The 15,325-nt window shown below is 32.2% G+C and overlaps 3 protein-coding genes across 3 annotated transcripts; all 3 read left to right on the forward strand.

The window, feature by feature from the left end:
• Positions 1-1,846: 1,846 nt before the first annotated feature.
• Positions 1,847-5,291, forward strand: LOC122404058 (glycosylphosphatidylinositol anchor attachment 1 protein). Its single transcript, XM_043407934.1, has 10 exons — positions 1,847-2,010; positions 2,356-2,573; positions 2,743-2,899; positions 3,033-3,241; positions 3,419-3,636; positions 3,760-3,947; positions 4,052-4,179; positions 4,300-4,496; positions 4,564-4,731; positions 4,887-5,291. The coding sequence occupies exons 1-10, from the start codon at positions 1,869-1,871 to the stop codon at positions 5,164-5,166; spliced, it is 1,905 nt and encodes a 634-aa protein (XP_043263869.1). The 5' UTR covers positions 1,847-1,868; the 3' UTR covers positions 5,167-5,291.
• A 509-nt stretch (positions 5,292-5,800) lies between these two features.
• LOC122404059 (intraflagellar transport protein 122 homolog) lies at positions 5,801-11,547 on the forward strand. Its single transcript, XM_043407935.1, has 16 exons — positions 5,801-6,106; positions 6,212-6,321; positions 6,446-6,566; positions 6,718-6,928; positions 7,025-7,098; positions 7,179-7,449; positions 7,524-7,685; positions 7,949-8,246; positions 8,338-8,708; positions 8,841-9,233; positions 9,329-9,743; positions 9,860-10,086; positions 10,183-10,564; positions 10,711-10,877; positions 11,081-11,242; positions 11,443-11,547. Exons 1-16 carry the CDS (start codon positions 6,054-6,056, stop codon positions 11,527-11,529), a joined length of 3,504 nt encoding a protein of 1,167 aa, XP_043263870.1. The 5' UTR covers positions 5,801-6,053; the 3' UTR covers positions 11,530-11,547.
• A 510-nt stretch (positions 11,548-12,057) lies between these two features.
• LOC122404066 lies at positions 12,058-14,754 on the forward strand. The gene is made up of 9 exons (XM_043407950.1): positions 12,058-12,256; positions 12,583-12,735; positions 12,807-12,937; positions 13,084-13,216; positions 13,322-13,444; positions 13,509-13,592; positions 13,671-13,823; positions 14,105-14,233; positions 14,368-14,754. Exons 1-9 carry the CDS (start codon positions 12,139-12,141, stop codon positions 14,475-14,477), a joined length of 1,134 nt encoding a protein of 377 aa, XP_043263885.1. The 5' UTR covers positions 12,058-12,138; the 3' UTR covers positions 14,478-14,754.
• Positions 14,755-15,325: the final 571 nt, after the last annotated feature.

The following is a 15,325-nucleotide window of genomic DNA, read 5'->3' on the forward strand; positions in this document are numbered from 1 at the left end:
CTTACTTCGTTGGGTTGTTCCAATTCATTATTCCATACAATTTGTTTTTCATTATTTATCTAGGTTATATTTTTGTTTTTCATGTATAACTATTAATTTTTATTTTAGTTTTTTACCAGATCAATTTCTAGGAGGAGGAGGAGATCAATAGATGACGTCGGCCGTATCGTAAACGTAAGCCGATTAATTTTAAGGCGCGGCGCGAATGTAAAAATTAACGTCGAATATTTCTTTTTCCTTTTATCTCATTCCTATGTTTATTTCAATTCCCGTTTTAATCTCATTAATTCCACCTACGACGTTAATTTTCAATTTACATTGTATATTATTTTATTTAATGCGTAGATTGCCAAGTAATGAATTAATTAACAGCTTCTTTTCCAGTCTCGTTCCCCCGTTTCTAGCTCCGGTCACCGCTGCTTTAATGTAGAAAGCAAGTGATCGGCCGTTTAGATGGTTCGAAGGGTCGGTTGCCGTCCTCTGGTGAGACAATTCTAGGGAAAGAGTCATCGGCCGTAGAGGGGACCTGTTCCTGTCTGCGGTAGCCCTGACTCAGGATCTCTCTCCTTTGTCAGACGTCCCGGGTTGGGTCCTACGGGCTCCCAGCAGGACGCGTTGGAGAAATGGGGAACCCGTGTCTGGTGCGTCGATTCTCCTCCCCTTCAATTGGACTTGCTAAGAGGTAACGAGCTGCCCCTTTTGACCCGCTATTCGGTACGTGTCGCACCTCATGTTCCTACTGCACTGCGCAGTATTGTGTCGCGTTTCGTCGTGTCGCGTCTACCACAATTTAGCTTCCTCCTTTGTTTTAGAAAAGTAATTACTTGGCATCTTTTTTTTTGCGTCATGCGTTAGTTCTAAGTCTGTAAAAAGGAAGATTGATCGAACTTTGTTCCATCGGTCTCACTTTGGGTCTCCACTCGCAGCAACCTCCTCGTGGTGAGACCTGGTAATCGGTGTTACCTTTGAAGAAAAACTTCTTCATTATGGGTAACACCGAGCTAATGGCTGCGAATTTAAAACAATATAAATTTGATTTTTAATCTAAATCAAAATCAAATGTTGTCTAATACTTTTTTCTAGGTACTAATTCTAGAAAAAATTTCAATGAGATAACTTTTACTTTATTTATTTTCAAGAATCGTATTTATAATATACATATGTGTGCTCATACATGGGAATTAAAAAAAATTTCTTTTTTTTCAATAATTAAAATATGATCAGGAGGTCTTAAAACGTGTATTTCCGTAAAATAAATTTTACAAAATTTTTTTTTCATTATGGGTACTTTGCTTATGTGCGCCTACATAGGTCGGAAAGTAAAAATGCCTGGGCAGTCGAGAATCCAAATCGTATGCCGTTGACGGGAGATCGGATTTCAGTTGTGTGGGAGCGAGAAGGCAAATGTGAGCCTTTCTCTTTCGACTTCCACGAAGCCTTTGTCGTCTTTCCGAAACTCCACGAGCTCACGTACGCGTATCTAGCATGAGCGAGTGTGCACCCGACGGTGCTTTTCTGGCATCACTGGTCTGGACGTCAATTTTTTGTATTCTTTAGAATTAAAGAAAGAGACACTTTTGTGTCGAATTTCATCTCATGCCTTTAGCCTATTTAACAAGTATAGATAATTTTTTTCATGTAATAATATTTAAAATGGTTGAATTCAGGAAAATATCCATTCAATTTTAAAGAGATTTAAAATAGTACATATCTACGTTTGTATCGATATTATGATGAGCAGAGATTACCACTAAGTGATATAGATGGCGTAATTGAAGAATTGAGAAAGCTAGTTCTATTAGTGGCCACAGTGGTTCTACAGTAGATTCGCGTAAAGCAGGTTAAGTTAAATCCAAGCAGAGCCGAACATGGGTTTGTTGACAGATCCTACAGCCGGATCTGGAAAAATAATAAAATTATTATTAAAATGGGAACAACCACTTTGTTTTCTTCTTTATGTCAGTGGAATTATTTGGATATTACTTCTCGCTCTACCGACATTTAATGACAGTAAGTGTTAGACTAATGTGCAATTTAAAATAAGAAAGATTGGTTATGTTTTTATTTATCAATTATCAATTAATTTTATTGCTATCGGTATTTCATTTACTGTTATTAATTAAATGTCTTTATATGATGCGTGTTCACATAGAAAACCGTTTGTCTTTACTTTCCACAAACCTCATAACGTTTATGTAAAACATTGTTTGAAATCATTAATAACTGTAGTAATATTTGTATACGTTGATGAAAACAAATCATCCTATATGAATTAAGTTTTATAATTTAATGTCTTCGTAAATGTAAAATAATGTAAGTCTAAATAATATTCGTACATTAGTTTCTTCATTTCAGATACTTATTTTTCTGAAAATGCATTGTTGCCTGGGTTGGTTACCAAAGAAAGTAACTTGGAACAAATATCAAAACAAAATTACGTAGAATTAATGCATGAAATGGAACGGAACCCTGATGCAATGCCATACGCGTGGCTGGCTGCTAAATTAAATCAGCTTCAATTAGACGTTTTCGTGCACAATTTTTCATTAATATATCCCTTCCAAGAACAACGGGTAAATAAAAAATAATCAAATTGATTTCAAATATGAAATTTATTTCTTGAAGTAGCTCAAATTACACAGTGAAATTTTATTTAAGCCAAATAGTTTATTAAAAGACGAGTAATTTACAAATTGAATTGGAAATACTTAATAGGTTGCAGATTACAATGATTTTATTTAGTTTACAGGAAAAAATATATATGGAATTATAAGAGCACCCAGAGCAGCTAGTACAGAAGCAATCGTAGTTAGTGTTCCCTTTAGGCCAATTCACACTATTTATTTGGATACTGTTTCTTCTGTAGCTCTTCTTCTTGCATTTGCCAAATTTTGTAGAAGTAAGTGTTTTATTAATTCTGTATAAGAATACAAAACTGCTAAGAATAAAATTCTACCCATAAAAGTGTATATTTACCTTAATTTATTAATACAACAATTTTAAGAAACCTGTGTTGTTTTTTGCTTTTTTAGGGCAAACGTATTGGGCGAAAGATATTATATTCTTAATAACGGAACACGAACAATTAGGAATTCAGGCATGGTTAGATGCGTACCATGGAGTTACAAGTGGTACCGAAGGTGTAGTTATATCCGGAGATCTTTCAGGTCGTGCTGGTTCCATTCAAGCTGCTATTAATTTAGAATTACATTCGATGAAAATTTCATCTATCGACGTTAAGGTATGAACAAAATATAAATTTTTCCACAACTTTTCTAATTACAGTTTGGAGATATTGGAATCATTTGAGCTTCCCAGTTATTTAAAGTTTATGAATATTGTAGCGATATAAGCATTACAACTGACGAAAAAAATTTTAAAAAGTCTCATCGTTGCATCAATTTGAATTACTGCCTAGGTAGAGGGATTAAATGGACAACTACCCAATTTAGACCTTTTCAATTTAGCACAAAATATGATTGCTAAAGGGGGAATCAGACAATCGTTTCACAGACGTTTTGATATTAAATATAAAGATAAATTTAAAAATTGGTGGTATCATTTTAATACGCTTCTTATGATGATTGCTACTCAGGCTACTGGAGTCCCAACAGGAAATCACGGGCTTTTTCATAGGTATCAACAAATATTTAGAAGAGTGATGAGTTACAATTACAATCATTATTAAATTTTAATAATTTAGAGGTCAGAGCATTTAATATAGTTTAATATTTTTTCACAAATGAAATGTTATCGAAGGTTTGGCATCGAAGCAATTACTTTGCAAGGTTTTGAGGAACCTGGGCAACAAAATTCTGATGAAAATTTGTATCAAGTAGGCCGCATAGTGGAGAGCATAGTACGATCGTTAAATAATTTACTAGAACGGTTTCATCAATCTTACTTTTTTTACCTACTTCCATCGACTGATACTTATATTTCCATTGGTGAGTAAAGATTTTCATATCTTTTTTCAAACAGAATGTTCATTTGATTGTATAGTCATGTAAGTATTTGAATTTTGCACTTTTAATAAATATGATCGTTTTAGGGCTCTATATAAGGTCCCTAGTTTTAATTATTGCTGTAGTGTTTATTAAAGCATTTTCTATGTGGCAAAGGCTTCAAGTATCCACTTCTATAGAAAATAAAAAAATTACTCATATTAAACAAGTAAAGGTTTGTTATTTTTATATATATATATATATATCGTGTGAGTAACTAATAAAAGTTTGTTTTAAAAGGTACTTTGATAATTTTATTGGTAAAACTTGGGCATTAATGTAGTATATTTTATAGAAAGATGGATTTGATATTGGAACTATAACTTCCGAGATTCTATGGGCACACATTTGTGGAGTTGTAATTGCATCATCTCCTCATGCATTGACTTATTTTGGCAGTAAAATATGGGATCTTCGTACAGAAGATTCTGTATATTTTGGATTTTTGGCAATGGCTATTTTAACAATAATATGGCCACTTTATTGCAAAAGGTAGGCTTCAATGTTGGCTGTAATGTAAATTTAACAAAATCATTAAAATAATTTTGTTTATTTCTAGACGAACGAAGTATAAAAATGCAGCTTTAATTTATGTGATCACATCGGTAGAACTGGCCACTGTATTGATGTGTATAGCAATGCATAATTTTTCCTTAGCCCTCGTTGCTGCTGTAGTTTATGTTCCTGCTATTCTGCCAATAACACCAAAACAAAATTCTACCAGCAAGTAAGCCTAACTTGAGAAATTGACTACTCAGATTTTTTGTATACTAATTTAAACTGGCACAAATTATTTTCAATATTCATACCTACAGTTTCTATTCTTAAAGCATTTATATATTTCACAACATTCTCAGGACTTACTATTCAATTATGTTGCAGATTTCGCAGAGTGATATTCTTTTTCTGGATTCTTTTACATCCATTTGTGATCTCAAGTCTACTCGTATTGTGTTACACATACATTAATTTCTCCACAGATTCTATTCTTTTGATTCTGTATAGAGCATACCGTGCCACAAAGCAAGCATACGTTTTCAGTATTATGGATTCAATGATATTTGGAAATTGGTTTTATAATGTAACAATATCTATGGTACTTCCTATTTGGCTTTTGTTCTGGAATATTTTATGTTCGGATAGTGTACTACAGTCTTCTTAATACGTGTAAACTATTTTTGTCATAGCAGTAATAATAATAATAATAATAATAATAATAATAATAATAATAATTTTAGTTAATTATTTATAAATATCCGTCGTTGTTTATATTAAATTTATTAATATAGCTCAACCAAAGTTAGTGTAATAACATCGGGACCGAAGTTACATGAAGTTGAGAATAAAAAAAAATGTCTTTTTTTTCAATAATTAAAATATGATCAGGAGGTCTTAAAACGTGTATTTCCGTAAAATAAATTTTACAAAATTTTTTTTTCATTATGGGTACTTTGCTTATGTGCGCCTACTACATAGGTCGGAAAGTAAAAATGCCTGGGCAGTCGAGAATCCAAATCGTATGCCGTTGACGGGAGATCGGATTTCAGTTGTGTGGGAGCGAGAAGGCAAATGTGAGCCTTTCTCTCTCGACTCCCACGAGGCGATCCGAAATTACTTCGGGCAGCTTCGGAGAATCGAGAAAGAGGGCATGCGTCAGTTTGCCTTTGTCGACTTTCCGAAACTCCACGAGCTCACGTACGCGTATCTGGCATGTGCGCGTGTGCACCCGGCGGTGCTTTTCTGGCATCTCTGTATTATTCTTTAGAAATTTACTATGAATATAAACAAATTTTGTATTTTCCCTTGCTTTAAATAAATGAAAACCAAAGCTGCTTTGTAAATGGAAGCAGCTTTAATATATTCGACAAATTTAAGTATGTAAATTAAGTAGCTAATGATAGTGGCTACCGAAAATGTTACGATATTTTCTGTGTATGCCGCCATTGTAACAGTTTCCGTGGAAACCATAGCATCTGGTGTATACAAACAATAATGCCAATAATACTTTGAAGTTATATTGAAAAATCGTTTCTTTATTACGGAAAAACGATGAAAGCTGTACCAGCTTGGGTCGACAAAGTTCAAGACAAACCAGAATGGTGGTAATTTTAGAAGATATTTTTTCTAACAAAATACTAATGTTAAATTATTAAAAATTGTATGAAACAACAATGGAAAATATATGTGTGTATAAAACATTGTTGCAGTATATACGACTTGTGTTTTAATCCAGATGGAACTCAATTAGTTATTGCTGCCGGCCAGCAAGTTTTGGTTTATGAGACCACAGAAGGGGCCTTGATTCAGCCACTAAAAGGTAGTTTGAATTGTAGAAGTTTAACCCAGGCTCAGATTCACTGTAACTAGATTAGAAAAATCATAAGTCAAGGTTTTGATAATATAAGAAAATTATAGATCATATTTATATTTATACTTTGTAGGGCATAAGGACATAGTTTATTGTGTATGTTATGCAAAAGATGGTAAAAAATTTGCATCTGGAGGTGCAGATAAGAGCGTCATTATTTGGACATCAAGACTGGAGGGTATCCTGAAATATTCGTACGTTAAATAGTTTTCTACAGGTTATAGTATTCAAATTCAAAATTCAAAAATTTGTGCTTGATCGTATCCATAAATAACATTAACATTAACTTTGGCCATGAAAGCCTAACATCTCTGTATTTGAAATATTTGCTATATGATTTTTTAGACACAACGAAGCTGTTCAAGCTATGCAGTTTAATCCAGTATCGCATCAGCTTTTGAGTTGTTCTCTATCGGACATAGCATTTTGGTCTCCGGAACAGAAAGCAGTTGTGAAACATAAATCAAAAGGCAGAGTCAATTGTTGTGCTTGGACGAGCGATGGTCAATACTTGGCCATTGGATTAGCAACTGGCTATGTTTCCATTAGAAATAAAGTTCGTTTTATTCGTTTCTAAAGTCTATGCAGTCGACTATTATGGATGATTTGTATTTGTCATTCAATGTATAATTTAAATTACTTTGAATTTTAGAATGGAGAAGAACAGATACGTATTGATAGACAAAATGAAGTACCAATATGGAGTTTACTATGGAATCGTCAATGGTAATAAACAGCTATTATTCTACCGTGCTAATGATTTTTAGATTTTAATTTGTTACAATATTAATTTAAATTATTCACAGGGAAAATTGTACAGATGTTCTCTGTATAGCAGAATGGAATGGAACTATATCCTTTTATTCGATAGCAGGAAAACCAGTTGGGAAAGATAGATTATTAAATTTCATTCCTCTCAAAATGTGCAATTTCGCAGGAGGTCAATATATTTTGATTTCAGGAAGTAATAAACAATGTATATTAATGACGTATGATGGAATACAATTAATCAATGTTGGTGGTACATTTTCCTCTTGGGTTTGGAGCTGCGCTGTGCACCCAACTTCTACACATATTGTAAGAATTTGAGAATTTATTCAAAGTCCTGTTAATTAAAAACTTGCCTAACTATTTCTTACTTAACAATGTAGGCATTAGGTTGTAAGGATGGTACGATAACATATTTGCAATTATCGTGGAACGTTGTACACGGATTATACGGAGACAGATACGCGTACAGAGAAAATATGACTGATGTAATAATACAGAATTTGATTACCGGTGAAAAGGTTCGAATCAAATGTAAAGATTTGGTGAGTAAAATTAATGATCTTGATACATTTTTAACGGTGCTAGATGATATTTAGTTATGTATTTCAGAATTACAATTAATTTATTTAATAAACTATTAAAAACAAGTTTAGCAAAATTATCTATTATTCGTAAATAAAAATAAAACGTTTATTATTATATTTCTGACTTTCAAAAACTTTGGATCTTTATAAATAAAGTTTCTAATTAAGTTAAATGTACGGATAAATGATACCGTTTACAGGGATTATCATTTTAATTTCAGATCTCCCGCATTGCTGTATATAAGAGTAGACTAGCAGTTCAATTATCTGAACGTGTGATAATTTATGAACCAACAAATTCCAATGATGGAATGCACTACCGCATATGCGAAAAATTAAATCAAGCATTGAATTGCAATTTATTAGTTGTTACAGCAAATAACTTGATTTTATGTACAGAAAGGAGATTACAGAGTTTATCTCTAACTGGAATTGTAGAAAGAGAATGGATACTAGACGGATTTATAACTTATATAAAAGTCGTTGGTGGTCCAGTTGGTCAAGAATGTTTAATCGCAGGTTTGTGTTATAAAATGGATGCATGTTTATGAATTCACTTAAAACGAATACAAATTAATTTCTATTTTATTATTCTCTTTATTCTTTGTAGGTTTAAATACAGGCTATATAGTAAAAATATATTTAGATAATCCCTTCCCAGCACATTTAACGAAAATTGAAGGCTCTATAAGATGTATTGATGTTAGCTCGTTAAAAGAAAAGCTTGCAGTAGTTAGCGATCATGGGGTCCTTTATGTATTCGATTTGTATACGGAGGAAATACTTCAAGAGTTCCAAGAAGTAAACAGTGTAGCATTTAACAGTAATTTCGAGGATATAATGTGTTTTTCAACCGGGGAGTATTTAGTAATTAAAGTGGGAAATTTTACGGAGTACAGACAAAAGTTTACTGGATTTGTCGTGGGCCATAATGGATCGAAAGTGTATTGTTTAAATGGATCTTGTATTATTACAATGGAGGTAAAGTTCAACTTAAATATTTATTAATTAAGTCTACAAGAAAATTGTACATGATTTATAAGATATTTCCATTGAACAAATCATAAATGATATATTACATATGCTAATAACTTATACATTGCATGCATACAGGTACCATTATCTCTATTCATGTACCAGTATCTAGACATTGGACTTTTCTCTCATGCTTATCATATAGCATGCCTCGGGGTAGCAGATTCAGATTGGTTTACTCTAGGCACTCATGCTTTGGAACACCTAGAGTTAAGTACAGCATGCTCTGCCTTTGCTAGGGTCAAAAACCTACGGTACATAGAAATCGTGTCCGAGGTGGAAGAAAAACTTAAATCCGGCGAATGGGGAAGAGAAGCGTGTATGGCTACTGCTGCCGCTGCTATGGGAAAATTGAAAGATGCTGCAAAACTTTATCAGAAAGCTGGATTACAGCAATACGCGTTGACAATGTATTCTGATTTACGTATGTTTGATATCGCGCAAGAATTCATTGTTAGCGGAAACAGCCAGGTTAGGTTAAATACTTTGTAAACCTTGTAGTATTTTTATGTGATATAAGCTTAATTCTTATGAAAGAAATATTTTTTTTTTTGGTAATACGTTAGGATCGTACGATATTACTCCGTAAAAGAGCAGAGTGGGCTAAGAGTCTCGGAGAACCTCGTGCGGCAGCGGAAACATTTCTCTCAGCGGGGGATATAGACCGTGCCATTAACATAATCGCGGAATATGGTTGGATCGATATGTTAATTAAAGTGGGCAAACAACTCGATAAAACAGACAGAGACAATTTGACTGTGATTGCTAAAAAATTGAAGAAATTGGGCGCAACCCATGGCGCGGCTGAAATTTTTGGTCGTTTGGGAGACGACCCTGACGTAGCGGACGTCTTAGTGGATGCTCGAGCTTGGCCAGAAGCTTTCGAATTAGCCGAAAGAAATCCGAAACTGAAAGCAAGAATATATGGACCGTATGCTAGGTGGTTGGTAGAGACTGGTCATTTTTCCGAAGCGCAGGAAGGTAAGTGTGTACACAATTATTAGTATCCAAGGCGCTTTATCGATAAAAAATTTTCTTTGAATTTGTTTATGAATACCATTGGTACGGATATTAAAAAATTTTCCACAATTTTGTAGCTTTTCAGATAGCAGGACAATCGGAAGAATCTGTAATGGTTTTAACGATGTTGGCGAAAAATGCTATTGCCGAGAATAGATTTCGCGATGCTTCTTATTTTTACTGGCTTCTATCGCAAATCAGTTTAAACCTTAACAGAAGCGACGACGAATTACAAACAATATTTACCCAGTATTATGAAAAGGCTGACATATATTATGCTTATCACGAAATCCACAAATATGTTGTAAGTAGAAATCTTAACGAAGTAATTTTTTATTTTATATTTCCATTGTCTAATAAATGTTTAATTATGGTAAGGACAATGATCGTTCCATTTCAGGAAGAGCCATTTACATCGTTAATGCCAGAGGCTCTTTTTAACATTTCACGATTTCTTTTAACAAAGACTCAGAATATTCAAGTAGACGGAATCTCAAGATTTATTATAATGTATACTTTGTTGAAACAAGCTTCCATTCTTGGTGCTCATAAATTGACAATGCAGCTGCTCGAAAAGCTGCGTAAAACAAGAATTCCAGCAAGTCAACTCGGCCAGTTAGAAACTTCAAGTTTATTGGCTCGAGCCTCGCCTTATAGAGATCCCGAGGAACTTATGCCACTTTGTTATAAATGTTCAACTTTTAATCCTTTATTATCGCTAGATAATCAGGGGCATTGTGTGCAGTGTCGTTTAAAATTTAAATATTCCTTTGTAATGTTTGGTAAGTTTCATTTAATTCTATGTATATATAGATTCTTTAAAAGAATGTGAGACGAATACAATATTTAAACCGACGACTTTAACATAAATAAATAAATTATTTTAATCATAATTTCTGGAAATTTGTATAGCAATACATAATTTCAGAAATTCTGCCATTAGTTGAATTTGAATTAGAGGAAGGCATTTCAGACGAAGAAGCAGAGAAATTAATAAATGAATCATTATCATCAACTGACAATATAATAGACAAAGATCAGCTTACCATTGCTCCTGAAGTAGATTTGTTTACTGCACGTTTAATGAAATATGAGGTACATAATATATCTTTCATATAACTGTTACTTATGTTCTTTTTTAATCAAGTACGTAATAATATAGCTTTGTTTACAATTAAAAAAAAAAAAAAAAAAAAAAATTAGTAGGCGATACAAATTATTTTTCATTTTTTACCACACAGTTTTTAAATTAGCAATAATTTATTTGATTGTAATACATTTGCTAATTCGTATTTTAGGAAAAATCGAGTACTTCTACTATAATTGTTGGAAGAAGCGTTTTGAAGAGTATGGATCCATGTACTGTATTGATCATAAAGTGGCCAAGACCATTTAAAACACGATATTTTAAAAATCTTTTGCCCGATCTACAAATTACTGTTTGCAAATCTTGTCTAAAGGTATGGAAAATAATTCAAAGTTATTTTTATCACAAAAGCAAATTAAATTAAGATAATAAAAAAATGATCGATAAACGTAATGTTCATGGTAGTATGGGAAATCGTTTCTATCCAGTTTAGAAAATTTTTATTTGCACATAGCAGCAATATAATAGCTATACTTTGTAGGAATAATAATAATTTTTCGTCATTCTTTTCAGCTATTTCATTTGGACGATTATGAACTGGCTTTATTACGATACGGACACTGTCCATTTTGTAGAACATTAAATAAATTTTCTGATTAGAATTCTTTCATTACTATGAAATGCACGTGTATTAATTACATTTTCTTTATATTGTAATAAACTGTTGTACATTTCAAATAACTCAAACACATAAAAATCTTCGATAAAATAAACATAAATCAAACAATCTTTAAATAATTTAATATCATGAGATAATATCGGAATATAAAGTCGTACAATAAAGGGAAATGATTTAACTGTTCTGCATAAAAGTTATAATACGTTTTTTTAAATTTCTTTAAAGTCATTTTTTAAAGCTTCTTCTTATACAAATATTAATTTTATATGGTCAAAGAATTAAACAGATTTAATATATCTGTATGGAAAATACATAAAAATTAATTGAGATAGTCTCTCGTACCAGGTATAAAGATCAACTGACTAAAAATATAGTATAAAATAATGTATATTTAAACCATCCAAATTTTATTTGTTCGTTTATTATTAACCCATCTTGTTCTGTGCTAGGTATTGATAATACAGTTATGTAAACATGAGCAAATAGTAAGTTGGTTTTTGTCTACATGCTAATTGTTCTGATTCCTTGAGTACCGTTAAACGAAATCTTTGGAAGAATCGAGCGTGTTCCGAACAGTTATAATCCGAAAGATGTTGTGCATAGTCCCTCTAATGATTTTCCTCTTTGGAAATTCTGTCTTCTGTGAAACCGGCCTATCGGATAGTATGAATGTCAAGGAAATCCAAAATTCAAATATCAGAGGAAGATGTGAGTACTATTTTTAACAAGAAATTGAATAACGTTGTTCTTGAATTATTAACAAACAAAAGTTGGAAATGAAATACATAATATTAGGTTTATTTTAATAAACTGTAACAAAGTGATTGTTACTACAAATTGTTTATATTTAACGTAAGAACTGTTCCTTCGCCCTTATAAATCTTTAATAAATATTGATACAAATATTAATATAAAATTTAATTTCATACAAATTTCTGATTAGACAAAAATACAATGCTTGTTTTTCATAAAGAGTAAGATAAATTTGTTTATTGTGCAAGTGACGTTAAATTATTAAAAGGATTTTCAAACAGTTTTCCCGCTATTCAGTGTTGTCCGTTTTGCAAATTCACAATGCCTGGCTAGCAACAACTTAAATGGCACTTGTTTTACTAGAAGAGAATGCCGTGATTATGGTGGAACAGCATCTGGCACTTGTGCAAGCGGACATGGTGTCTGTTGTGTTTGTAAGTAAACAAATAATTGGGCTCCCCCAAAATTCAAACTAATAAAAATGTTTATAATTAATTTTTTACAGTTCAAAAATCATGCGGATCTACCACAAACGTAAATAATACATATTTTACAAATCCAGAATATCCGACAACTTATGATGGAAGAGGAAGATGTGTAATAACAGTGAATCGTTGTAATTCGAACATATGTCAGGTATGCGATACACAGAATATGTGTGAGACATTAAATATCTACTACATATTATATGTATACTTAACAATAATACACACACAAAATATTATTATCTATAAGATAAAAAATAACAAAATGTTAGAACTTTGTTAAAACTTTTGTTGTAGTTACGTTTGGACTTTTTGGAATTTAGTCTTGCCTCGCCAAATGCCAGTGGAATTTGTGACTATGATCTTTTTCTAGCTTCTGGATCGTCAACATCAGTGCCTCGAATTTGTGGAGAAAACGCAAACCAACATGGTAACAATAAGAAACATAGACGTGCCGTAATTTACAAGATATCGAAGTAATAAATATTTAAAATAATTGTTTAAAAATTCTGTAACATATTCTTAAACTTTCTAGTTTACATGGATTTTAATAATGGATCACCAATTATGTTATCGATCGACACTAACTCTGAATATTCTACAGAACGTCGTTGGAACATTAGAATTCAACAAATACCCTGCGACGCCACTTACAGAGGTATGCACATTATTATATTATATTCTTTTGTTAAATGCTCATATATTTTATACCTTTGTTACAGCTCCGAACGGATGTTTACAATATTACACTAGCGTTTCAGATACTGTAACAAGTTTTAATTATGGCGCAACGCAAAATCCAAGAGGTACTATAAGCAACATTTTAATTTGTCAAAATAACTAAACGAGTTGCTATAACCGCGTTTTTTGTATAAATGTTATAGCACCAGCATATGGTACTCGACAAATGGCAAACACAAATTATGGTGTATGCGTAAGAATGGCTCAAGGGTATTGTGCCATTGAATGGTCACAAACAACTCCGAATTCGTTTACAGTGTCCGGTGATACAGGTTCTTTTGATTCAACTATAATAGGTAAACATTACATGATAAAATATTAAGAAGTTTTAAAAACGTGTAGTAGTCTACACGTGAAGTAGGAACCTTTACTTTCTTTATTATCTTTATTTCTGCTTAGAACAAACACGTGTGTTTAAAAGGTATTATGCAAAAGACTCCAGAACGAATTGATCGCATATGTGGAGAACTAATTGTACAGGGTGTTTTTTCTTAATGATGTTTAAAATTGCATTTATAATAAATAGAATATTTAGCGTCAGTCGTCGGCGAGAATAACACATCTAACTGATAACTAGGTACCGAGTATGCAGCAGAAGCAGGAACAAATTGTACTAAAGATTTTGTTATCGTTCCACATCCATTTGTAAGTGGCGTTCCAGTTGGCGTAGAACGGTTCTGTGGTAATGGTTTTGTAACAAAAACATGTAAGAGCTTTTAACATATTTCTAAACGTTTTCACAAACTATCGATTTATCATCCACTCTCGTTTACAAAAAATTTTTTCTTGAAAAATTTCGCAACAATTTTAAACCTGACTACATAAATTACTTTATTTTAGCATATTCGAAACCGTTTGTGTTGTATGTTGTCACAAATGGAGATGAAGTGGGGGAAATTGAAAATAAAGGATTTTCATTGACTTATCGTCAAGTACCTTGTGCAGTTTAAATTAAGAAAATATTATAGATCTGATATATAGATCTGTATAACGATTATATGTAATAATGATAGGACAAATAAAACTATGTAAATATTTTATAAAAAAAAAAGTAAAGGAGTTCCTACCGATCAAGTATCTGCGCTTGAATAGTTTTCTATTATTCATTTTGAATAATTTAGTCTGAAATGAAGTAGAATTGAGACTGTATTCAAGGTACAATGAATACAGTTACTCTCAACTTTCATTGATGGATCCTATGCATACATATAACTGGGCTCGAAAGGTCTGCTTGGTAGTCACCATATGCACCCTCATAGAATGGATCCAAAAATTGAATTCTCACCATGTGTAATCAAATTTGGATTACACTAAGAATTTTTTAATGCGTCGAACAGTGTTTGAAACATTGATTTTAACCCTTTAAATAAGTTTTAAGCATTTGAAGGCAGCTCCATTTTAAATTTATGGTCAATTAATATTTGCCATAAAAAACTTTACACAAACTTTAGAATCTATAACTCTTTTATTGTTTTTTTAATAAATAGAATTGAAATATTGGAGCTGCCTCTTCTTATTTGCATCAAACCCTTTGGTTCCTATACTATTCGTTCATAACAAAGCGTGTTTATATCTCGGAATGAACAAGTTTCCGAATTTATGTTTATACAACTGGTTTTTTTTCATCCTTAAAAAGAGTAAAATATGGTATACTGACGAGGTAAGTACCTAAGTACATACTTACTTACGACCACCTATTTCGGAACCACCTTGTAGAATTATACGCACGCGCCGAAGCCACACGCTCCAAAGATAAATATGTATCTTACTAACGTTAATATAAATGAAAAATATGTTT

Source organism: Colletes gigas, unplaced genomic scaffold, assembly GCF_013123115.1.
Source record: "Colletes gigas isolate AHSC1104 unplaced genomic scaffold, ASM1312311v1 Colletes_gigas_Sc00099, whole genome shotgun sequence".
NCBI lineage: Eukaryota > Metazoa > Arthropoda > Insecta > Hymenoptera > Colletidae > Colletes > Colletes gigas.